Source organism: Dromaius novaehollandiae, chromosome 10, assembly GCF_036370855.1.
Source record: "Dromaius novaehollandiae isolate bDroNov1 chromosome 10, bDroNov1.hap1, whole genome shotgun sequence".
NCBI lineage: Eukaryota > Metazoa > Chordata > Aves > Casuariiformes > Dromaiidae > Dromaius > Dromaius novaehollandiae.
Window position 1 is genome coordinate 23,292,695 of NC_088107.1, and position 23,045 is coordinate 23,315,739.

The 23,045-nt window shown below is 62.9% G+C and overlaps 1 protein-coding gene across 1 annotated transcript in view; it reads right to left on the bottom strand.

The window, feature by feature from the left end:
• Nucleotides 1-23,045, bottom strand: part of CCDC33 (coiled-coil domain containing 33) — a 49,786-nt gene that overhangs the window by 1,970 nt on the left and 24,771 nt on the right. The window contains exons 5-17 of the mRNA XM_064517724.1: nucleotides 21,379-21,500; nucleotides 18,969-19,078; nucleotides 17,629-17,730; nucleotides 17,380-17,471; nucleotides 17,057-17,177; nucleotides 13,375-13,504; nucleotides 13,101-13,228; nucleotides 12,935-13,006; nucleotides 8,674-8,838; nucleotides 3,252-3,358; nucleotides 3,067-3,100; nucleotides 455-650; nucleotides 295-383 (exon numbers count right to left, since the gene is read on the bottom strand). Of these exons, the coding sequence (XP_064373794.1) occupies nucleotides 295-383; nucleotides 455-650; nucleotides 3,067-3,100; nucleotides 3,252-3,358; nucleotides 8,674-8,838; nucleotides 12,935-13,006; nucleotides 13,101-13,228; nucleotides 13,375-13,504; nucleotides 17,057-17,177; nucleotides 17,380-17,471; nucleotides 17,629-17,730; nucleotides 18,969-19,078; nucleotides 21,379-21,500 (1,468 nt within the window). The remainder of the gene's footprint in view (nucleotides 1-294; nucleotides 384-454; nucleotides 651-3,066; nucleotides 3,101-3,251; nucleotides 3,359-8,673; nucleotides 8,839-12,934; nucleotides 13,007-13,100; nucleotides 13,229-13,374; nucleotides 13,505-17,056; nucleotides 17,178-17,379; nucleotides 17,472-17,628; nucleotides 17,731-18,968; nucleotides 19,079-21,378; nucleotides 21,501-23,045) is intronic.

The window sequence follows — 23,045 nt, forward strand, 5'->3', positions numbered from 1 at the left end:
AGAATGAGCAGCCAGGGGACCCTGTGCTGTGCCTCAAGCTTCAGAGCACCTCTCTGGCTCTCCCGGCCCTCAGAGGTTAGGGTGGAAGGCGGGGGAGGGAGATCCTCATGGAGGAGCTGCTGATGCTGCTGGGGTCCAGCCCATGCTGATGCTGCATCTCTGCTCAGGGCTGCAGGGGCCATGCACAGCCCCAGCACCTCCAGCTTGCAGCCCCTCCATGTATCCCAGCCTTTGCACTGCTCTGCGCCTCCCCTCCCTGCTCCCCGTGCCCAGAAAACCCTCTGGCATCTCTACCCGAATCAGCTCGTTCTGCAGCTGCTGCACACGGTCCTTCAGTCTCCGCACCTCCACCGTGCCAGATGCCAGCTTGTGCTTGAGGGTGGCTGCAAGAGAGCACGAGCACCGCTGGTCCCCGGGTGCACTGACACCCTCCTGTCCCCCTTGCTGCTCGTACCAATCCTGTCCACGATCTCTGCCTTGGTCATGACATCCACATCGATGTCGCTGAGCAGCGTGCGGCCCAGGTCCTCGTGCATTGTAAGGCTGCGCCGCAGGTTGCTGTTCTCCATCTCCAGGCTTGCAACGTGCTGGTGGAGGGACAAGATGTCATCTGCCATCCGCTTCAGCGCCAGGCGGTAATTGTTTGTCTCCTGCGTGTCCCAGAAGGGATCCTGCTGACCTCCTGCTGCCAGCATGGGCCTTCACCCCAGCCCCAGGGCAATGACAGATGGGGAGAGCCCCACAAAGCCCAGATGTCTTGAGGGTTAGACCAACCATGGAGAGACTAGGAAACCTCCAGTTATCCTCCTTCTCTTCCAACCATCTAATCTCTTCTCCATCCATACTTCTTTTGTCCCTTCAGTGAACCTTTTTCTCTCCCTCCATCCACCTCTCCCTCCATCCCAACACGCTGCTCTGGCAGACTCCCCAGTGTTTCCCCATCTTTCCTGCAATCCCATGGGGGAGAAGCAACTCCCCTGGGGATGTGGAGCAGAGCCATGGAAGAGCTGGAGGTTGACCCTCTAGCATCTTGCCTCCTAGCCATTGACCTCGGCCTTGAAGTCCCAGGGCTGCCCTGCTTGCCGAGACTTGTCCTCAGGCAGGATGGACCATGCTGGCTCTCCAAGGGGAACCAGCCCATAAGTGGTCTGGCACTGGCTGTGGCTGTGGCTGGAGCTTCTGCTCACCTCTGGTTTCATTCCAATGCCTTGACCTAGTTGGCTTTTTTCCTCCATGTGACAAGTAGTTGGCCTGAGCCGGGAGCTGGGGCCAAAGGTGGACACGAGCTCCAGTGAACGTCCCTGGAGGGGCTTCCAGCAGCCCAGGGTCTCATGCCACCCGAGGCAGCTCTGCCTGGCTGCCAGTGGGGCTGCAGGGGCCACCAGACACTGGCTGGGATGTCACCAGTCTTGGCCGGGGAGGAGATGCCAAGGTACCTAGCTGACAGATCCCTGGGACTCAGCCACAGCAAGAAGCTGCTGTTTCAGCACATTTTTAACGCTCCAGATGTGGCATCAGACGGGGAGGTGGACAGAGAGCACCTCAGCGCCTCTGCCTTGCGGTTCCCCTTCCCCCTCCCTGGCTCCGCAGAGAGGCAGAAGGACGATAAAGTTGCCATGGCACCTCGTGAGAGCCCCCGCAGCAAGGGCACCCGCGCGGCCCTATCTCAGCAGCGGCGCAAACCAAAACAGGGCTCCACGCGCCCTCCCCAAGGTCGGAGCCGCGGCAGGGAGAGGGGCCGCTGGCGCTCCCAGCGGGATGGTGCTCAGCTCCCAGAGGCACCTACCAGGGCCCCATTCGGTCCCCGGGGGATGCCGGAGCCCCCTGCCCACGGCACGGGTCTGGCTGCCAGTGACAGTTCACCCATCCTCTGTCCCCAACGGATGCCTGGACACCTGGCCCAAATACAGCCCCGTGGGATGGACGAGGAGCCTGGCACACACTGGGACGGCCGACCCCGGCCGTGAGCCATGGGCACGTCCCCCCGGCCCAAAGCTCCTGCGTGGGGCTCTCGCGGGGGCCCCCTGTCTTTCCCAGCCGAGTTGAGAGGACTTGAGGGTCCCCCTTGCCTCGATCACTCCCTCCAGCACAATAACCGCAGGCCTGGGGACGTGGCCTTGGCTGGCGCCTGCACGGCGGGGGCTCCAGTACGGATAGGTCCCAGCTTGCCGAAATAAATCCTCGCGCGTGCACCCAGTGTCTCCTTCACCCTGGACTCCCCAGCACCCTCGGCCCTTGGAGCGAGGCCAAGCCAAACGCCCCGCAGCCCCGTGCACCTGCAGGGCGCCCAGCCAGGGGCCTGCCCGGTTTGGGCCAGGCTCCAGCACCGTGCTGCGATTGCCCACGCTCCCCGGCTCAGCTCTGGCCCATGGCGAGCCCTGCCCCGAGTCTGGGTCCTGGCTGGTGTTACGGGGCTTTGCAAATCTTTAAAAGCAGGGAGGCAGCAGCTAAGAATGGAGGGGCAAATCTCTTATACAGGTCAGCCTGGATCTGCTGGAGGAATGGGTCTGTGTGCCAAGTTTTGTGCCGCACGTGCAGCCGTGGCACTCCTCGGCACGTGACATTGCTCAAAGCACAGGTGGGTTCAGAGGGACATTGCAAAAGTTTAGGGACCAAAAATCCGCTGAGGGTTTGCATCTCGCGGTGCAAAGTGTGCAATAGCGCCCGCTGTAGAAATAGTCGCAACGGCCTCTAGAAACCCATCCGGCTGGGAAGCAGCGGGGCGGTGGGACGGGGAGAGGTGCTGCTGCCCCCCCCCCCCCCCCGGGGGCCGTGCGGCTGGGCCGGGCTGGCCGCGCAGGGTCCGGCCCGCCCGCAGCTGCATCACCGGGGGCCTTGGCGGGAGCCGGCCGTGACGGAGGCACGCGCCTGCCAGCTCGCTGGCCTCCGGGCGGGCAGCCTTGGGGCCGGCCTTCGCGCGCGGGGGGCCGGGGGGCACCGCAGCAGCACGCAGCCTTGGGGAGCTCCGCGGGCCTTCGGACTGCAGGCGGAGAGGGGGAAGGAGCAGGCAGTGCCGGCAGCCAGGGCCTGGTGCCCGTGCCCCCCCCCCGGCTCCCCGGCACTCACCTGCTCCCCCTGGTCCCCGGCGCCATCCTGGCCCCTGCGGAGCAGAGAGCAGAGATGTCGGAAACCACCTGGCCCCGGCCCCGGGGGGAGGATGGGGAGAGAGGCTGCGGTGCGGGGTGCTGCCTCGCACGGGCCGCAGGCCAGGCTGCATCTGCGGGGCCACGCGATCCCGCAGCCCCCCGTACCTCTGCTCCTCCGGCGGCGCTGCCGGCTCCCCTGGGAACGGCTGCTTTTCAGGCAGGATCCCAGCCACGGCGTCGGCGGGCGGCAGGGACGCATCGCCTTGGTGGAGCTGCAGGGAGACAGCGGAGCGGAGGGGGAAAATGAGGCGCGTGCTGGGAATAACCCCCTTGGGGAGGAGAGCTGAGCCCCCCGCCTTCACCGCCATCCCCACCGCCTGCAGCAGCCTCCTGCTCTCCCCTCATCCCCCCTCCCGGGGTGAAACAGCTCCGTCGGCACTGCTTAGGGCTCGGGAAAGCTGCATCCAGCCTTGCCCGAAGCCCGGGGGCTGCCCAGACCCATGGCGGGGCGCAGCCCCCCCCGAGGACTCACGGTGGAGGAGAAGGGCCGGTAGTACCACGTCATGGCCCTTCCCGGCTCCGGTGCAGCGGGGCCGCGGGCTGCCGCGGATGCTCCCGGCTCTCCGCCGCCTGCCGTCGCCACAACACAAAGCTCCTCTTAGCAACCCGCGGCCTCGCCGGGCCGAGCAGGAGCCCCGCGGGTGCCCTCCTGCCGCTCGCCCCCGGCCGGCTCCTCCACGCTCCCCGAACGCCGGCAGCAGCGCCAGGGCCCGGGCACGTGTCGAAGGGCCCCAAAGCCAAGGCGGACGCCTGCTCCGGTCCCCTAGCCCGGGCGCCTCCGGCTTGTGCAGCCCCGGCTCGGCTTGCATTGCACCGGTCCGGCCCCACGCCCGGCCGAGGTGCCCCACGGCGACCGGGTGCCCGCGGGGAGGGCAGAGTTAAGGGGACCCGGCGTGCTCCCCCCACGCTCCTCCGGCACCTCCCGGGAGGCGGACGGGGATGCGGCTGCTTTCTCCCCGCCGCACTGGGATGAAAGGCTGGGAATCCGCCGCTGAAATTACCGAAGCTTTGAAACTCCTCGCACTCGGTGTGCATTTTTTTTTTCCACCATCATTTACAATCCTCTGAAGCTTTCCCTGCCTTTGGAGCTGCTACGCACGCGGATTCGCAGCCTTTCATCCGCTCAGACGAGACCCCCCCCCCCCCACCGTATTTGCTTAGGCCAAGTTTTTTATTTACTCAACAAATCGCTCGGAGACGCTTTGATGGAGCCGATTAGTTTCAAACGCTGGAATCGATTCATCTGCAGAGGGGTGAAGGGAAAGCGCAGAGCGGATGGCGGGGGAGGGCGAGGGGGTCTGACGCTGCACCTACCCCGGCCCTTCGCTGCCTCGGGCTGTGGGCAAGGGGAGCCCGCCCCACGGCACCACGTCCCCCCAAGCGGTGAGGCTGAGAACGGCCCAACTCGTTGCACTTGTCGTCGCAGTGGCGCTGAAGCCGGCACCTCCAGGCAGCCCACGAGCTGCCTCCGTGACCCAGCCCCCCCCCCCCCCGCTCCCCCCACTAAATAGCGTGTCCCCGGGTGAATATTAAGCCCGGCTCCGCCGTTGTTATGAAGATGGGATAAGCGCCGATTTACATATCTGAGAAAAATTGCTGCAGCAGCTTAGCAAGATCAGAGGGAAAAATTCCCTTGTTTTCCTGCCTTTTCCATAACGAAAGCTCATGAAATCATCAGGAGATAATTAGCCCTTCATTTGCTTCGCCTGCCTTCCCCATCCTGGAGAAACGCTCGTCCAGGGCAGGAGAAAGACCAAAAACCAGGAGCTCCTGATTCAAAGTCACACTCCTCAAGGCACGATGGCTTTGACCCCCGGATCCACCCTCCAAATATATGTAGGCTGAGAGATGGGCTGAGCGACTTGGAGGGTTTTTCTGCTCTCACATGCAACATGTTCCCCTGGGAACCCACAAAACACCAATTTGCAGCTCCTGGCAAGGAAATACGGGGAGATTTTTCTGGCTCCTCGAAGCCTTCAGGGCCCCTCACGAAAGCACCTTCTCCCCTCCCGGCGCCTCCCGCATCGGCTGGCGGAGAGCTGCAAATAAGCCGCGTCTTATCTGATTAAACCGGCGCTGAACTCCCTTCGCGCGCCGTGATCTACGGGCCGCCGCGGCGAGCAGCGAGCGGCAGGGTGGTATATTAGCCGGAGCATCACTATTCAATTTGGGGCTTAATTGGATTGTATCGAACAGCATTTAATGGGAGCGCGGTTCAGCTTAATAGAGACACCACGTCGCCCGCCCCCGTCCCCTCCAGGACGGGGCTCTGCGGGCGGGCGATGGGCATCGCTGCGGGGCGCAGGCCCAGCTGCCGGCTGCTGATAGCGGGTCGAGGGGGAAATGAAAGCCGGTGGATGACACGAGGCGACGCCGCATGCCGACGAGCCCTGCGTGGAGCTGGGCGCCCGCCCCGCCGCCTGCTCGGCCGAGATAAGGCTCCGGCGCGCCGTTACTCCGCGCTGGCAGGGCCCATGCGCCCGCCCGTTTCGCTCGCCTGTCGCTGATGTTTTATTACGCTCGATTGAAAAAAAAAAAAGAAAAACAGCGTTGAAGCAGTGGGATGACTTTGAAGCGCCAGCTCCTGCCGCGCAGAGCCGGGCTCTCCTCCTCTTCCTCCTCCCGGGCCGGGTCGATGCGACCCGAGGCTGGAGTCAGACCCAAAACCCCTCCTGAGACCAGCAGGTTCAGGAATGAGGACGAACACGGCTTGTTGTAAGCCGGTTGCTTCTCCTGGGTGGTTCCTGGGCACTGGGAAAGGTCGAGCTGCCCGTGGGGGATGGAGGAACCCGCTGAAGCATCTTTTGGAAATGAGTTTAAAAAAAAAGCGATTTTGGGGGTGGGTTGTCTGTTTTTCCTGCGCTCTGAGCTGGGGGAAGCTAGGGCCGGGCCCAGGCTGCCCAGCTTCGTGCACCCGCTTAGCCATCGCCAGCACGAAGGGCTAATGAAATCAAGGGGGAAGTAAAGTGCCGCATCCTTAATCTCCTTGAGTGAGACACGCGTATCGGCCGGATTCATATTAGCTGATTTAAAGGCCTCCTTTATTAATTGGCTTAATCCAGCGCTGTGGGCACGCCGGGGAAAGGCAGCCCCTACCCGAGACCGGCTGCTTCGCCGCCTCGCAGCCTCCCCGAGCATCATCCTGCCCCGGCCGGGGAGTCGCCGCGTCTGCCTCCCCGGCCGGCCCCGGAGGCACGAACCGGGCGTTTATCCTTCTCTGCGGGAGCCCTGAGCCAGCTCTCAGCCTCCCCTGGGCAGTTTTGGAGCCCCGTGCAGCCCAACGGCTCCTCGTTTGGGGAGCGCTTGGCTAAAGCGGCGGCTCCTGCAGCGGCGCTGGCGCTCGCCAGGCAGCGGGGCGCGACGCTAGATGGCACTCGGGGCTGTGCCGCGCTGCGGCCCGGCTGCGGGGGGGCTGCGCTGCGGGGCCCCTCGCTGCACCCGCGCCCCTCGCTGCACCCGCATCCTTTGCAGCCCCCGTGCACCTTGCAGCACCTGCACCCTTTCCAGCACCCACCGGGGAAAACGGGACCGACCGCGAGCCTGCGGGAAGTGCAGAAACGCAGGCGGTGGGAGTGGAAAGAAATACTTGAAAAAGCAACAAATGTCTGAAGAGACGGGAGCAAACTCCCCCCTGTCTTTAAATGCTGCCTGTAAATTATTCATTGCCTGGTTAAGAGAGTCATAAATCCATTTGGCGAGAGGGCGGAAGGGCAGGACAACGCGCTGTGGTTGCAGCTGATGCTGGTGCAAACCCCGTGCAAACCCCAGGCTGGGCAGCCCACTCTGCTCGTCCGCCAGAAACCCCCCCCAAAGACTCTCCAAACAGGAGGCGGGGGGTTTCCTGGCCCAGAGCAAAGCCTTCGTCTTGCCCTGACTCTCAGTGGGGTTCCTGCTGCTCTGGGGCTGGGTCTCTGACCGGCGGCTCCCCGGCAGCCAAGGGCTCCCCCGGCTCAGTGTCCCAGACGGGCGCTTTTAATCGTCCCTGGAGGGAGGGTCTCACAGTAAAACAACGCCAGCGATCTCATCCGGACCCTCAAAGCCAGCGGGTACTAATGCAGGCAGAGTGACGATCCTTGGCGCTTCGGGAGGAAGAAAAAAGCAAAACCAGAGCAAACTGGGCTGTCACAGGTTGGGGAAAAAAAACCAATGCTTCTACCGGCAATTCTCTATGGAAAGAGCAAAATTAGGCTTTTTTTACCCTGCAAAAGGGGAAACGGCCAGTCGGAGCAGGGCGTGCGGGGTGAGAGAAGGGCTTTGTGCAAACCAGAGGCATTTTTATCCCCCCCCCGGGGTCAGCTTGCCGCAGTCTGGCTCTAAAAGCTGAATGTTCAACACCTCTTTGCGATGCTTCCCACCCTCCCCTCGACTTGTCAATGGCATGGCTGCCAGCGGCAGGACACGGTCCCCGGGGGAGCAGCCAGCTTAAGGATGCACCTCGAGACTTGCATGCCAGAGCATCCCTGCCGCCTAGAGCTAGATTTGGGGTAAAAAATCTCAGGGACCGAAAACGGAGCTGCATTGCCCAGGCTCTGCAGCCCGCCAGCCCCCGGCGTCGCTGATGTGCTCATGGACGCAGCAATATCCCCCTCCGCACGCTTCGTGCGCTTTATTGCGGCTTACTATGAGGTGGGATATAAAGCAGCCATCGCTGTTACAAAGAGGGACATGATAAAGCTCACCGCATTGGTGGGAATTAAAGTGGCTGGGGGGAAAAATAGCTTTTCTTTATGTTTTTTTTTTTAAAAAGCTGGTTTTGTTGCTGCGTTTCAGCTTGAATGGCAAGGTGGGGAGGGGCTGAGCTAGCGGCGGCTGCAAGCCGGGGTTCGGCAGGCGCCGAGGCGGCGCGGGGAGGAGCGGTGCGGCACGATGCCGAGCTCCCCGCGTGCTGCGAGAGCGGCTCAGCACACACACGCGGCCAAGCGCTGCGGCTCCGCGCCATCAGCACCGCTGCGGTGCCGGCGGGCCGACTCGGCCCCAGCCATCCGCAGGCCCCGCTGCCCGATTGGCACGCGGCTCAGCCCCGCCGGCCCCGCGCGATTTTGCGATCGCTGCTTGGCACTGAGCTGGCCTCGAGCCCGCCGCGCAGATCCCCCGCCCTCCCCCAGCTCCCCCGTATTTAATAAGCACAGTTGAGCTTTGACGACCTGCTCTTTTCAAAGGCAGATGGCTAAAGCGCAGGACGACGTTACCGCCACGAGGGCTGGTGTCGCGTTTCTCCCCCAGCTCCAGTCAGCAGTACAAAGGGTTGGGAGAGAGCCGCTGCCTTTATCTTCCGGAGCCGAAAGGTAGGGGATGGAGGTGCCCGGGGTCTAAAGCATCATGCGGCGCTGACAGGAGAGAATGTGCTAAATGGATTTGGGATTGAGCGATTCGATCGGATCGGGTGCGTCTGGGCTCACTCTGCCGCTGCAGCGAGCGTTGGTGCGAGCCGGGCGCTCGGGAGCCAGGATGCGCCCCGGAGGGGTGTCAGCTCGGGAGGGGCCGCTTCCCGTGCCGCCCCGCGCAGCCCGCCCCGCTCGCAGCTTACCCCGGCGGGCACCCGCGACGCCACCGGCGGCTCGTCCGGCGCGGGGGGCCCCGATGCTCCGAGAGGCCGCAGCAGTTCTTCGGCCCCCTCGGGCTTCCCGAGGGAGGTGGCGTCCAGGCTGGGCAGGGCGGCGCTGCTGGACGGGCTGAGGAAGGCGTCCGGCCGCTGCAAAGGGAGAGGCACCGACGCCGTTTGGTACCGGGGCGGGATGCTGGGGCGATGTGCTAGCCCGTGTGCTCACCCCGCTCCTGGGACCTTCCCCTGCCTGGGGACGATGGAGGAGGATGCTCCGGGAGGGGGGACACGGGGGGGGGACTGCTGCTCCCACCCCCTGCGGGGACAGACCCAGCCTCAGCTGCCCCACGTGCCACATCCCGCTCCGACGGGACGCTACCGCCGGTGGGGCGTGGATGCCGCCTGCAGCCGGGCGATGCTCGAGGCCACCCGGCCGCGGGGTTTGCTCGCCCCAGCCAGACCCCCCTCCGCCAGATGCTGCCGGCAGCAGTAATGTGATTTCTTTGCCCTCCATTTCCCGCGCTGGGCTCCGTTCGCCCTCTCTCCGCCCGCCCGCCTGGCTTTTATAGACTGCCGCTAATCCGGTTAGAGGGGGAAGTCGGAGCTAATGCAATAAAGGATGGAGGCAGTGGAACCCCGGCTGCCGCCGGCGAGGCCAGGTCGCCGCCGGCAGCCGCTTCCTCCTCGGTTCCCGCAGTGGACGGCGACGGGGCCGCGAGCAGCTTTGGGAGCTGCCCCATTGCCGCCGGCCGCCCTCAGCACCCACTCGCTCCGCCAGCGTCGGAGAGCCCCGGCTGGGGGAAATGGCCTTGTGCAAAACGCAGCGGCTGCTCGTCCCGCCGCGACGGTGCTCGACGGAGACCGAGCACATGCTCTTAATTCAATTAGTGCCGGGCCGAAGGCTCCCCGGGGAGCGGCAGGCGGAAGCCGACAAATTCTCCTTAACGAAGCCGTTTGCTGCTTTTTGCGTTCCCCCGGCCCACGCCGGCTTTGCCTCCCGCTCGTTAGCCGGCTAACGAAGCGAGCCCAGCTCCCGCCAGCCCCGGCCGCAGCGCTGCGAGCACAGCACGACCCGGGGAGCGAGCGCGGCCACGGCCCGGCAGCGCCTCTGGCAGTGGCCCCCTCCCTCGCCTCCGCGCTCGGCCCGGGCAGAGGTGGGAGCCACTGCGATTTTGGAGGCTGCAGGGGGGGTCGGGGACCAGCCCGACCTTCGGTTGAGAGAAGAGGGCGAGGGAAACGCGCAGCGATTTCCCCCTGCCAATTGCAAATAGATTTTTTTCCGCAAGCCCCAAAAAAGCTTTGATTGCCGGCTTGGCACGGTGACAATTTTACACCACAGAGCTGTGACAATTTATGCCAGCCACCGATCTGCTTCTGTTTTTAAATGGCAGCAATTACATAAATTAAGGCTGTTTAAGCAATGCTAGATCCCGCCTGTTGCTTTCACTTCGCCTGGAAAAAAAGCAACGTCCTTGTCGCCTCTTTATTTGATGGCTGTAAGGTATCGGCGAGCGATTAGCCAGCGAGGCTCAAGCTGCGCCGTGGATCGCGCCACGGGGATGGGAGCTGCGGGGACGGGAGCCGCGGGAGGCAGAGCCCCTTCCTCCGACGGCTCCCCGCTACTGCCAGCCTCTGCCCCGCTGCGGAGGGGCGGGCACAGCCGTCACCTCTCAGGTGACATGACCAAGGCCGTTCAGCAAGTGTGTGTCAGAGCCCCGACGTGACCCCCAAGGCCCCGAGTTAAGGCACCGATCGAGATGAGGTCATGCCAAAATAAGGTGCAAAAGAGGGCTGATTAGGGGTGCTGAATAAATCCACCAGGACCGAAGCTATCTCCTCTAACGGCAGCGGGGGAGCACAGGCCGCTTGCATCACCGCGCCTTCGGAGGACAGCGATGCAGGAAAGCCCACGGTGTTTGCACACCAGTACTGAGACTGACTCAAGTTGGCTGAAGGTTTGCTACTGAAACAGCTTTTCCACCAGCAGACGTTAATTTGCTAAAATGCGAGCATTTTGCTGAAGGCTTTGATTTCTTTGTCTGTCTTAGTGCGAAACGATCAAAGCCTTTTGTTCTGGTATGCGCTCCAAAGAGAGCTCCAAGGCGGCAGAAAAGGAAACAAGCCCGAGCGTTAGGTTTTGCAACACATCCAGTGATCTTGGCTTCTCCATCCGAGCTGGGGATGAAACCCAGAGTCACTGTGCCAAAACTTCAGCCCTCGTGTCGGGGCTCTCGGCTTTTAAAGCAGCAGCCGGCCAAACCTCCTCCCCCTCGGTTATCGCAAACGCAGCAGGGCAGCGGCAGAGGTTTTGAGATCCCGCGGGGATCCTGGGGGAGGAGTCCGGTTCCTTGGGAAGCCCTTCTTCCTAGAAAGTCTTACCGCTGCGCACATTAGTGGACGCAGATGTGCCGATCTGGGCATCCAAAGTCAAGTGCAGAGCGGTCCCAAGAGCGGCCGGGAACCCGTTAGGAATTTGCTCGATCCCCGCAGCCGTCGCGGAGCGGCGTTGCTGCCGCCGAGCTGCCGAGCAGCAGTGATTTACGCCTGGTGCTGCGGGGTTTGAGGAATGCAGATGGCCCGGGGTTTATTTAGCTGTTGTTTGTTAAAAAAAGCCCAGCCAATCGAGGTTATAAATTTTCAGTTTTCTGCTTAAAAAAAAAAAAAAAAACAGACGAAAGAAACAAGAAGAGCAAAATTCACTTAGCAGCTCTGGTCTCTCTGGCCATCTGGCCGGGGAGAGCTATAAAACGGTGGGGGGCTGCTGCTGGGGTGGAGAGCAAGGCGGGAAGACAAGACGGCCGGCGATGCTGCGGCTCTTTGAACCCCGCAGACAACCTTACGGAAAAGGGCTGTCCTGATCCCTGCGCAGCCTCTCTGGCTCGGCACAGGTCCTGCACTGACGGTTTTGCCTCTTGTTGCTTGCTTGGCCCCTTCTTGCTGTCCCAATGTGCTCTCACGCACTCAGCACTGCGCAGGCTCCTCTTCTTCAGAAAGCCACATCCATCCGGACGGGACTGGGATCCACTGGATCCGCTGCTCAGGATTAAACCCTGAGCTGGGTAACTGCATGTGCAGGTTTCCAGGTGCCTGTGAAGCCCGGGGCAGCCGCGGAGGGAGGTGAGGAGCTCCAATGGGCATCACCCCCCGCCTAGCCGCGAAACCTGCCCCCAGCAGCCCCCTGCCCGGGATATCTTCCCCCAACCCCTTTTATTTCCAGACAAGAGAGGACCACGCAGCCCTCCCTCCTCGCTGCCCAGGGAGCGACTCAGCCGCTGGCTTGCACTGACCCCGGGTTTCTCCGCACTGCCGCCTCCGGGCAGACGCAGAGCCCAAGGCCGGCTCTGGCACCCCTGCGTTTTGCTCCCTCTCCAGCTCTTGCACGCAGCAAAGGCGGCAGGGCTTGGGGGGGGTATGTGGGGGGGGGAAGAGTGGGGAAAAGGGAGAGGACGGGGAAGAGGGGGGGAAAAAATCCCAGCTCCCAGATCAAAACAATAATCAGCTAAATGAATTCCGCAGCATTTTCCCGCATGACTGCGAGTGATAATTTAGTGCAGCAGCCAGCTGGAAGCGAAAGGATTAATTCTGCACTTAGTGACACCCACGTGAATAATTCATCACACGCAGCCCCCTTCTCGCTGACCCCCTGGGCAATCACTGCAAAGTGCCCCGCCAGCCGGCCCGGCCGCCGCGCGACTCCCCGGGGAGGGCGGCCGGGAAATCACCCGCGCAGTGTTCAGGCCAGTCCCAAATTAACTTTGTGGATATTATATGCGTGTGTGCATGTGTGTGTGTGTGTATATATATATATATATATATATATATATATATACTTTTTTTTTTGCAGATGGGGGTGGAGAGAAGGGTTTGGGGCTGGCTCACGGCTGCGGTAATTAAACTGATGGGGCTCAGGGCAGCGCGTGGCCACCTCTTCATGCCGCCAACCCGGCCCATCCAGCCGCCTGCCTCGTGGTCAAGGGGGCCAAGAGCAAGTGGAGATTCCCCCCATGGGGGAAAAGCATCCAAGCTTCCTCCCTCCTGACAGCCCTGGGCCCTGTTGCGAGCCGGGAGCTGCGGCGCGGGGAAGGATGCTGCTTCCCGCGGCGGGGCGAGCAGCTTTTCTTCCCGGCGCTCCCCACCCTCTGGGATACATCCAGGACCCCGAGCCGGCCCGTGAGCTCCCCTCCCGCCGGGCAGCTCTGGTGAGAGCATCTTTTCCCCTCGCCTCCGGGTTCGCCCAGCGCCTCACCTCCGACCGGAGGAGCTGCAGGCAGAGCCGGACGGTGGGGGCGGCCCCGGCCACGGTCCTCAGCTCGGTGCCCTGGGGGGGCAAGCGAAGGCAGGCAGCATCAGCGCAAACCCGCTCGGGACCCCGGGGGGGGGGTCGGCCGGGCACCCCGCGGCCCCCCGCTCACCTGCACGGGGAGGCCGTCCACGCGCAGCCCGCTCCGGCCACCGTCGGCTGCCAGGCGCCGGTAAACGCCGGCGGGCAGCGGCAGCACCGAGTAGCCCAGGGGCCCGAGCGCGCTCTCGGCAGCCGACACTGCAAGGGACACGGGCGCCGGGCTGCAAAGCCACCTCCCTGCTGCAGCCCCTTGCTCCGCGGCCCCAGCGCCTCCGCCGGGGACCCCACGGGGCATCGCCCGGCCCAGGGGACCCTCCGGCCAGACCCCCGCGGGCAGCACTCACTCGCTTTGTGGGGGTAGTACTCGATGGCCAGGGCGGCGTCTTCGGAGAAGAGGGTGGCCCCATCTCTGCCCTGGAAGAGGAAGGAGGTATTCCAGGTCGGCTTCTCCGGGGGCCCAGCCGGGGCCGTCATCTTGGGAGACAAGGGAAAAAGCAACCTCCAGGGACGTCCCTGAGGAACGGGGCTTCCCCGCGTCCCCCGGGGCCCGGCACCGCCGCGGTGCCCGTCAGCAGGGCACCCGATGTCTCCCGGGGGCCCGCTCGCCGGAGACGCGCTGCCAGGCTCGCCGTGACCAAGCGCGCGGCGGCCTTTGGGGAGTCCCGGGGGTCAGGCTCGCGGAGGGGGTTTGTGACAACGTGATTCCTGAAAGGCTGCTTAAGCAGCCGACGAGTTTATCCCCGGAGCCGCCGCTGTCATCTGAAACGGCAGCGGTCCGTCGCTGCGAGCAGCTGCTGCCGGCCTCTAGGGCTGTGCTGGGGACCGTGCCAGCTCGCCCAAGGTCACCATTAACACAGGGCTCCCGGCGTCGGGAAATTATTGACAGCAGCCCTTTTTAATGCTGTTATTCCATTAGCCGCTGCTCGGCCGGCGGTGCCCAGCAGGGACGACGTGCAGATCGGCTTTTCTGCATCAGCACATTGACACTTCTCCCCGGGGCCGGGCGGGTGGAAGGAGAAGCTGCGGGGCTCTCGCTGCTCAGCTTTGAGGTTGGAGACCTGCACCTGCAGGCTGGCGCGGAGCTGGGGTGCTTCAGATCCTGAAAACACCTCCGAGATGTGGGTATAACAGGTAGCACCAAATGCAAAGATGGGAAAACGGTTCTGCAGCCCGCGCTGGGTCGGATGGAGCCGTTAACGCTGGCTCGGCACCGGACTAGCCCCCCAGTCCAGGATTTCTCCAGCTTCAGCTGGGATTTTAGCAGCTTTGTTCAAGCGCAGGGAGCCCATCAGGCCCTGTCTCTGCCCGGGAGCCCTCGTGCAAGCTCAGGTGCCCCTGCACCCAGGGATGGATGAGCACGACACCCGGACGGCTCCGGCGCAACCCACGCCGTTTCCCCGGCTCCGGGAAGAGCAGGCTCGCAGCAGCCCGTGCAAACCTGCCTTCGACACCTGCAGCCTCCTCCACCCTCGCCCTGCTCCTCTCCTTCACCAGCACTCGCAGCCTCACCACTGCACCTGCATCCCAGCCCACGCAGCTCTCATCAACCTCAGAAACCACAGTTTTGGGGATACGGACATCTAAAAAGCACCAAACGCCACCTCCACCTCTGAACCGCCTTTCCTGGCGTTGTCAACGAGAGGAGGGCCGGGAGCCATCTGCCCCCGGGAGCCCGCCAGCCTCCTTAACCCCTCGCAGCCGGCGGCTACCCGCTGCCAGCCTGCTAACGGGCGCAATATTGCTGCTCCAGTCCGGGAGCATATTGCTAGCCTGACCCCAATTGCCGGGGGCCTCGGGCACGGGCAGCTCCTCTCCCTGCCAAGGCCGGCTTGAGGCCATGGAGACGACATGGGCTGAGACTCCAAAACTCATCTGCCCGATGAGCGGGCGAGGAGCCTGCTTGGCAGCGGCGGGGCGCCTCCGCGGCGTTGCTCCGCGGCACTGTGTCACGCCCGGCGCTGGGACCGCGCGCGCGAGCAACCGAGGCCCCGAGCGGCTGCCGGCCAGGGCTGGCGGCGTGGAGGGGCCGCAGCAGCCTGCTCGCGGCCAGATGGAGCGTCAGGGCCGCTGCGCTGATCCGGCCCGACGTCTTGTCACACCACCAGCCTCTGCCAAGGGCCACCTGGAGAAAGACAAAGGCAACGGAGGGGAAAGGAGGAGGAGGAGGGAGCAGCCTTCATCCTTGGCGTTTTTCCCCAAAACCCCGAAGAAAGAGGAGCGTCAGGCACTGCCCGGCTGAAGGCAAAGCGGTGCCATATCCGGAACAGCCGATCCCAGCTGCAGCTCCCCGAAGCTCCCCGGAGGGATTCATCCGGCTCCTTTCTCCACGAGGGATTTTACACAGCTCACAAGCGCAGCGAGTTTGACAGGTCTCAGCCGGGTGTCTGTTCGGGGGCACCCACTAGCACCGCACAGCAACCGCCGCGTCCTGCCGGGACCGTCTTGGTCCGCCTGGGGAGATACCGTCCACCCGCACCCACCTAACAGCCGAGCAAAACACCGCCTGCGAGGCCCAACCCAAATTTGTCGCAAAGGCAAACAGAGACACGCGGGCGAGGAGGAGGAGGAGGAGGAGGAGGAGAAGGAGGGGGCGGGCGCCCGGGCCAGATGGCCGTGTTGGATTGCTCGTGCACCTGCACTCGGCTCACAGCGCGCTGAGCGGCACCGCGGCGAGCAGACGGGCTGCCAGCGCGCCGAGCGCCCGCGCCAGCGGGTCGGGGACTTGGCTGCAAGATGCCCCCTTGCAGCCTGACGCCCCGGTCCCGCGAGGTCACAGGCAGCGGGAGATTATTTAGCCGTACAAACGTGAAGGAGGGGGATTTTGGTGGCCTCTTAAGGCTGAGCGAGCCCCGAAGGGGGTGAGGTGGGACAGGGACCGGGGGTGTCCCAAAGACCTGGCACGACGAGCCGGGATGCTGCCAGTACCGACCTGTGGGGCTAAAAAACCAGTGGTCCTGCAGCACGCCAGCCCAAGGAAAACCCGCAGCCTTCCCTCCGCTGCCCCCAGACCAGGCAGACGGCTCCTCATCGCCCCTGTCGCTAGCAAAACTGGCATCGCTTAACACGTTCCCGCTCCCTGATCGCTTTGACACCACGAGCGGCTCGGAGAGGGGCCAAGCACAGCGATCCCTGCTTGGACAGTCCCCGACCCGAGCGGCAGCCGGAGCCCGGCGTCCCCCCGCGCCGCCCTGCATCCCCCCGCCTTTCACCTGCACCACAACAACTCGAACCACGGAGGGAGGGGACAATAAAACAACAATTATTTTAATGAATGAAATGCACTAGCGATTTTTATGATAATTCATAGCCTCGTGGGCGCTTCGGCATTTGGCCGGCCTCCCCTAAGTAATATTTTATTTATAGTCTCCCTGGCTGTGTTGATACAGCGCGTTTGCTCCCCATTACCTTCCCGGACGATAAAAACGCAACGTGCGGGACAGGGCGCGAGGGACGGGCGCTCTGCGAGGGCGCATTCAGGACCAGCCTGGTGCCTCTCTGCAGGGCAGGGCAGCCGCTGACAACCTGCCCTCGCGCCGCTTTCCGCTGGCCACTTTCCGCTGGCCGTGGCGGGAGGCGAAGGGAGTGAATTGCTGTGATTTGAGGGGCGGCACCCGCCTGACTGCTGCGAGCCGCCCGCGGAGCCGGGGACCGCGGCGCAGGGCAGACCTGCGGCAGGGAGCATCCTGCCCGGGCGCCTTCTCCCTCCCTGCGAATTTTTGGCAATCGGAGGAAACAAAAGCCGGGCTCTTCCCCCTCTCCCCGCCGATGACGTACCGCATTCCTAAAAGCATATGTTTCCCTGGCAACAGCTATTTTGAAGCTTTGCGTTGCTCGCTCTCGCGGGGGCACTCGAGCCGGGCGTAAAGCGGGAAGGACGAGGCCGCGGAGAGGGAGCGCTTGAGCCGAGCGGAGGAGGACGAGGCGGGGGGACAAAGGCGCCCAGGGAGCTCCCCGCTGGCACCCCGGGGGTCGCGGGACCCTGCTGCCTGCCCCAGCCTCCTCCTCCTCCTCGCTGACGGCTCTCACCTGCGGGCAGCCCCGGCGGGCGGTGCGGGGAAGGCTGAAGTCTGCTGCGGACGGCTCGGGGAAGGTGACGGTGGTCAGAGCGACGCCGGGACAGGCGGCGGGCCGCTTCGCCATGCTGTCTCTGACCGGGGAGAGCCGGGCACAGACGGGTCTTTCGGAGGCCCCCAAGGGCAGAGGCTCTCCTCCAGCCGAGGCCGAAGGCTCAACACGACCTGCGGACGCCCAGCTCCCTCCCCAAGCGACCGGGCAGCCCCACGGCTGGGTCAACCTGCATTTCGGCCAGGGGAGATGAATCCCAGCTCATCCCCGCTGCCCTGGCTCACCGGTACGCCCGGGCGCTGGCGACGACGCTGGCGACGGCCACGAGGGCTCCCGGCGGGCTGGCCAGTGGGGCCGTGACGCCCTGCAGCAAGACCTGTGGGGCGGAGGGAGGGGGGAGGCGAGGTCGTGGCGGGGGCCGCCGGGTCCACCTAGCCTCGCGCAGCCCCCGCGGAGCCGCGCGGGGCCGAGGGATGCTCCGAGCCGTGGGGCGCTCGTGCTGCTCGGGGCCGTGGCCCCGGCTCAGCCCTCACCTCCAAGCCCGCGTAGTCCATGCCGTCGCGGCGGGGGAGGACGCTGCCTTTGCGGACGATGGTGACGTAGAGGCTCGTCCCCGCCGGGTCCTGCTCCCTCGGCTGCTTGCGGAGGAGACCCAACCGCGGGGAGGAAGCCGGGTCAGGCTATCAAAGCCGCGGCGCTGGGTACATAAACAGGCGGCGGTGCTCTGCCGCGGCCCAGAGCTGCCATAACTGACAATAAAGCAGCAACTGATAATTAAAGCTCAGTGTCCCCTGGAGCCTGCCCAGAAAGATCAATATAATAAATCCTCCTGCTTCTGCATTTAAATATTTAATCACCCCCAATCTCTGCGCCGAGGAGCGGGGGGAAAGGAGGAAACTCATTTCTGCCAGCCAAAGCAAGGGAGCTGATTTTTGGTGAGCACGGAGCGAATTTGCCAGGTCTTGGCTACACCCTGAGCTATCAAAGTCACCGCAAACCTCGCAGTTTGAAGCATGAGGACCAATGCCCCGAAACGAAGGTCCGAGCCGGACGGACATCTCCTCCCGGCGGATGGGGGGAAGCGAGGGGGCCGCAGGGCAGCCTCCAGGCTGAGCTGGAGGCAGGCGGCGGGGGACAGAGGTCCGTCGAGGGGACGGGGACCCCCAATGAAACAGGCAGGGCCGTGTCCCCTCCGCTACTTTGCCCGTTTTCCCTGTTGCGCGGGCACGCTTGGATAGCACCAAGCCCAGGCAGCACTTGGCATCATGAACAAACCGATCGCGCCGCTCTGTTAAAGAATTAAAGCGGCATCTGATTGACACCTCCCCAGGGCCCCCCATCGACAAGGTTGTACCAAAAAATCTCCACCGAAGCGCTTGGGCAAGTCGCTTCTCTCCAGCACTCAGCATCCTGCCAGACCGGCCCCGCGGCACCAACCGCGATACGGGGTTTAACAGCACTCACAATGCGGCCCAAGCTCCGCTGCAAGGAGGGAGCAGAGCGGAGCCGCTGATTTACAGCCGCTGTGGGACGCGGAGCAACCTGAGGTCTCTTTTCCCAGGTTTCTCCCGGGCGAGAAAGCACTTAGCAGTTTGCAATCGGATTGTTTTTCTTGACTTTTTTCCATGATAGAGAGACACCCCCCCCAAAAAAAATGTCTGGCTCCCTCCACCTCTCAGGAAGCCCTGGGAGCGATTTGGTCACAAGCCTCCTTTAAGCACATCCTCCAACTTGCCAAGTTGGGGCAACCCTGACCCGCTTCCCACCGCGGATTACGCCGTTACACAAGGTCCCGCCGGCCTGACCTCAGCCCGGGTAAAAGCCTGAGCCGGGGCGGTCGTCGGGGCCGGCGGCCCGGAGCCGCGGTACCTACCAGCGCCAGGCGGCAGTGGTAGTGGTGGAAGGGCTGGAGGTGCCGCACCGGGAGCCTGTAGGTCGCCAGCGCCTCCCTGGTGCCCTGGTCTGCCACGGTGAGGGTCAGCGCTGGGGGGAGAGAGCAGCCGTCAGCGCAGCCCCAGCGGGGAGCCCGCAGGAGGCCGGGGGGCTTGCGAAGGCGAGAGCAGGCGAGGCAGAGGAGGAGGGGTCGGGAGAGGTCCAGAAGAAGGGACAGAGGTGACATGGGGATTGCTCAAACCACCTGAGACAACTCTGCTCCCCTCCTCCCTTGGGCTAGGGGACATGCCACATCTCTCGCTCCCTCCCCTCGGGGCCTGCAGACCCTTTTCCCTTGCAGCCCCTGCTCACAGCAAGCAGAAATCCCCGTTTGCCTCCATCCCTGTGGGGACAACAGGCCAGCCACCACTGCAGGCGGTTGCCCGCTCCCCTGCTGCTCTGCTCCAGCTCAGATTTGCAAGGCCCAGCGCTGGCCAAAAAGGATTTGACCCTTCATGGGTTTATATATACATATATGCACAGGCACACACATGCATCTCGAGAAGCAATCACGTTCAGACCCCAGATGTCTCCGAGGGGCTGAAGGCGAAGCCCTTGAGCAACTGGCTCATCATCAGAGATGTGTCTCTCTAAGAAGCTAGGATTTGCCACCAATCCATCTAATCTGCCTCCCTGTCTCTGGCACAGCTCAGGCAGAAGCGAAACCCACCTGCAGATCCTTCCAGGCATCCCGCAAAAACCAGCCTGGATAAAGCCCCTGCTGTCCCTCGCTCTGCGGAAGCGATCGCCGCCACCCTGATCGGCAGCTCGTGGGAGCACAGGGATACGCCGCGTAGCGCGGGTCGGTCTCCAGGCTAGAAACATGCCTCATTAGCCCCCAGCTTTGTGTCCCCTCCCAGGGCTCCTTTTGTCCCCGAGCCACTTGTAGCAGAGGATGTGACCCCTGGTGGCTGGGAGCTGTCTGCACCCGGTCCCCATGGCACGGCCGCATCCCCGCTGCAATGCCGGCTCCGCAGACCCGCCGCGCCGGCACGTGCGCTCACACCAAGCCTCTTTCCTTGGCCACCCTCACATCTCTCTTTCTTCCCTTGCAATTTAGCGACTCCAGTTTCGGGGCACAGCTCAGCCCCGGTTGACAAGCACCAGCACGAGGAGCCTTTTGTGGGAGCTGATGGAAGGCACCCGCCCTCTCTTTATGCTGCCGTCAAGGCCTCATCTCCCCTTCCCCCAGCTTAATGACTGACTCGAGAGACAGAAGACTTAACTCCTGCTTGGCCAACTTGTCGATGCAGCGAGACACTCAAATGCACGCCTGAGTCTGGGAGATCTGGCAGCGCCCAGGAGCACAGCCCCAAATTCAACATGCGCCTACGGGACTTTGCTAAGGAGCGGCAGCGGGTCGAGTGCCCACAGCTCTGGCCGAGCACCCAGGCACGTGTCGGATGCTGCCGCGCGAGGCCGGGGCTCCAGCCCAGCATCTCTCCCTGCGCATCCCGCCCTGGCCTTAACTCATGGGCACTGCCACCAGCAATGTGGTCACGGGGGCCAGGTCCGCACGTAACGGTGCTCTGGAGCAGGCGAGTCGGGAGGTGCCGGCGTTCAGAGGCTGCCGGGCTGGGCTGCAGGTCCACTGGGTCCCTTTGCTCCCCCCCCATCTCTCCCGGCACAGCACGAGGCAGGTACAGCCAAGTACATCAAAAGCTCCTCAATTTCATTTGGGCCAGGGCCTAATGGGATTAGGCACGACGTTAAGATTGGCTCCCACAGTTCATTTTTGCAAGCGTCTGATTGTAATCAAATCCCAGCCTCTAATGCCGTGAACGTTATTACGATCACAGACTTAGCAGCCCTGCGCAGGGAGTAACAGCAGCAAGAGACGGGATCCAACCGTCGCTGCAGCTGGGAAAGCAACAGCTCGGCTCTGACAGAGGAAGAACATGCAGAGAAAAAGAGGTGCCCAGACCAGGCCAGCAGCAGAGATGCCGTGGGGCAAAGCCACTGTCTAGCAGGCCTTCAAGACCAGAGCTCATCACGCGTCACCGGTCCCTCTGGATCCGGCATCTCCTCCCATGCTATCTCCCACAGGATGCTTCAGAGGACACACAGAGCTCAGCACCACCATCTCCCCAGTCCTGCAACTCTACATCTGGGGTGGACTTTCCTCCTGCCCCTTCTCCAACGTGCAGCAAGCTGTCATAGCCACAGCTGCACGGGGCTCGGAGCACACCTTGTCCCTGCTGAAGCCACCTGATGCCTGGGTGCTGCCCGGAGTCGTTTGGCACATGGGGTCCCCAATACTCATGTCACACCAAAGCAAACCTCTGAGGAGATGAGCCCCACTCCTCCCAGCCCCCCGTCTTCCTCCCTCTGCGGTCCTCCGCAGGTCTCACCTTCCCAGCTGGCATCTTCGGCATCGATTTCTACTGTCACCTCCTCCTCCCAGGTGGGCGAGTGGGTGGGCTCTGAGGACGCGCGGGTCACCTGTGCCTGCTGCTCATCTCTGCTGGTCTTACTAGGAGAAAAAAGAAGGTGAAAGAGGTTATTTGATAAGAGGAACATCGTTTCATGTGGACCTGTGGGTGTCTGCTGGGCCTGAGCACTGCCGTGAGCTATTTCCTGCTCTTGCAGAGTGCAGGAGACATGAACAGCCCGGATGAGCCGAAGGAAACGCTGAACCCAGAACAAACCGGCCGGATCTCCCATGGCCTGGAAGGACCAACGGCACTTGAAGGTTTAACTTACAGGGCTCCGGTGGAGGGGGATGAGAACTGACTCCGCTCGGTACCGCTAATAGAGCCAGCCTACCCTTGCTGACTGCACATGGACGCACTATTTATTGCGGAAGGCATCCCTTAGTAAAGACGATCCCATTCTCTGCAACCAGGATTTTACACTCTTCTTTACTAATAAATTAATAATTAGTAATGTTTATTAATAGGTTCCTGTGGATCAGCACGCCAGGGAACCCGGGTGCCGGAGCAGGGCTCTGAGGTGCAGGGTGCCGCACAACCCGTTTCTTTTCCCGAGGCAGCTCTTCTTCGGCTGGCTCGGCCCCAAAAACTGCCGAGTGCCACTAATGCGCCCGCCTCTGCCCAAAACTGCGGCGAGGACTCGGGTCTTATACAACACGGGCACGTGGCCCTAATCCCTGCTAAACCGCAGGGCTGGGAAAGGCGGACGCCGGCTCCTCTCCGCCTGGGCATCTAAGCTGCCTTCGCGAGAGGTGAGCACCTCGCAAAGCCTCTGTTTGCCCCCGTCGCCCCTGACCCTGTCCCACCCCGCGCACGAGACGGCTCATCGTTCTCACTTCTAGATCATCTCCAGTGTTCTGGTGATTTTGTATTTGCAAAAACAGGCACGGAAATAAGCAGAATATCCTACCCGTGGCCTGCTGGAATTTCTCAGGAAGCTTTTGGGGCAGCAGCGGTGGATGTAAATTGATTTTCTATTAATTGAGAATTTCCTCTGAGAAGCATGTGCTTTCCGGAACAGTTTAGAAATACTGTGAGAAGACAGATTTTCCTTTCCTGCCCTGACTTTGGGACAAACGGCAGCAAACACCGACAGCACCAGGCTCCAAACCCAAAGACCCGGGTTTGGAGCCACACACGAGGTTACAGATCTTCCCCGCAGAGGTGAGGAGCTGATCCTGCACCAGCCCCGTGCCCGAGTCCTGCCTCGCGCCTCTTCTCACCCCCTCTCCGGACCGGCATCCTGCTCATCCTTCCTCCTCCGCCTAAGCCTGCCAAGCCCCCGAGCTGCTGGCTGGCGGGGCTGGCTTCCTGCGCGGCCCCTTTCATCCTAAAGGCTAGCGCATACTCCGGAGGCTAATTAGCTGGCAGTATTGATGAAGGCACGAGGAGGCGGCTGCTGGGGAAGCAGAGAGAAGATTGAATGTTAACGACCGCCATCGTTAAACTCAGGCACATAACAAGCCCGAGCAATAATTACCGTAGAGTTAGTGGCCGCAGCCCCGTGTAATTATTCATTTGTGCTGCTCATGTCCGGCGTGCCACGGGTGCACTTTTGCAGGCACGAGCAGGGTCCTCACCATCAG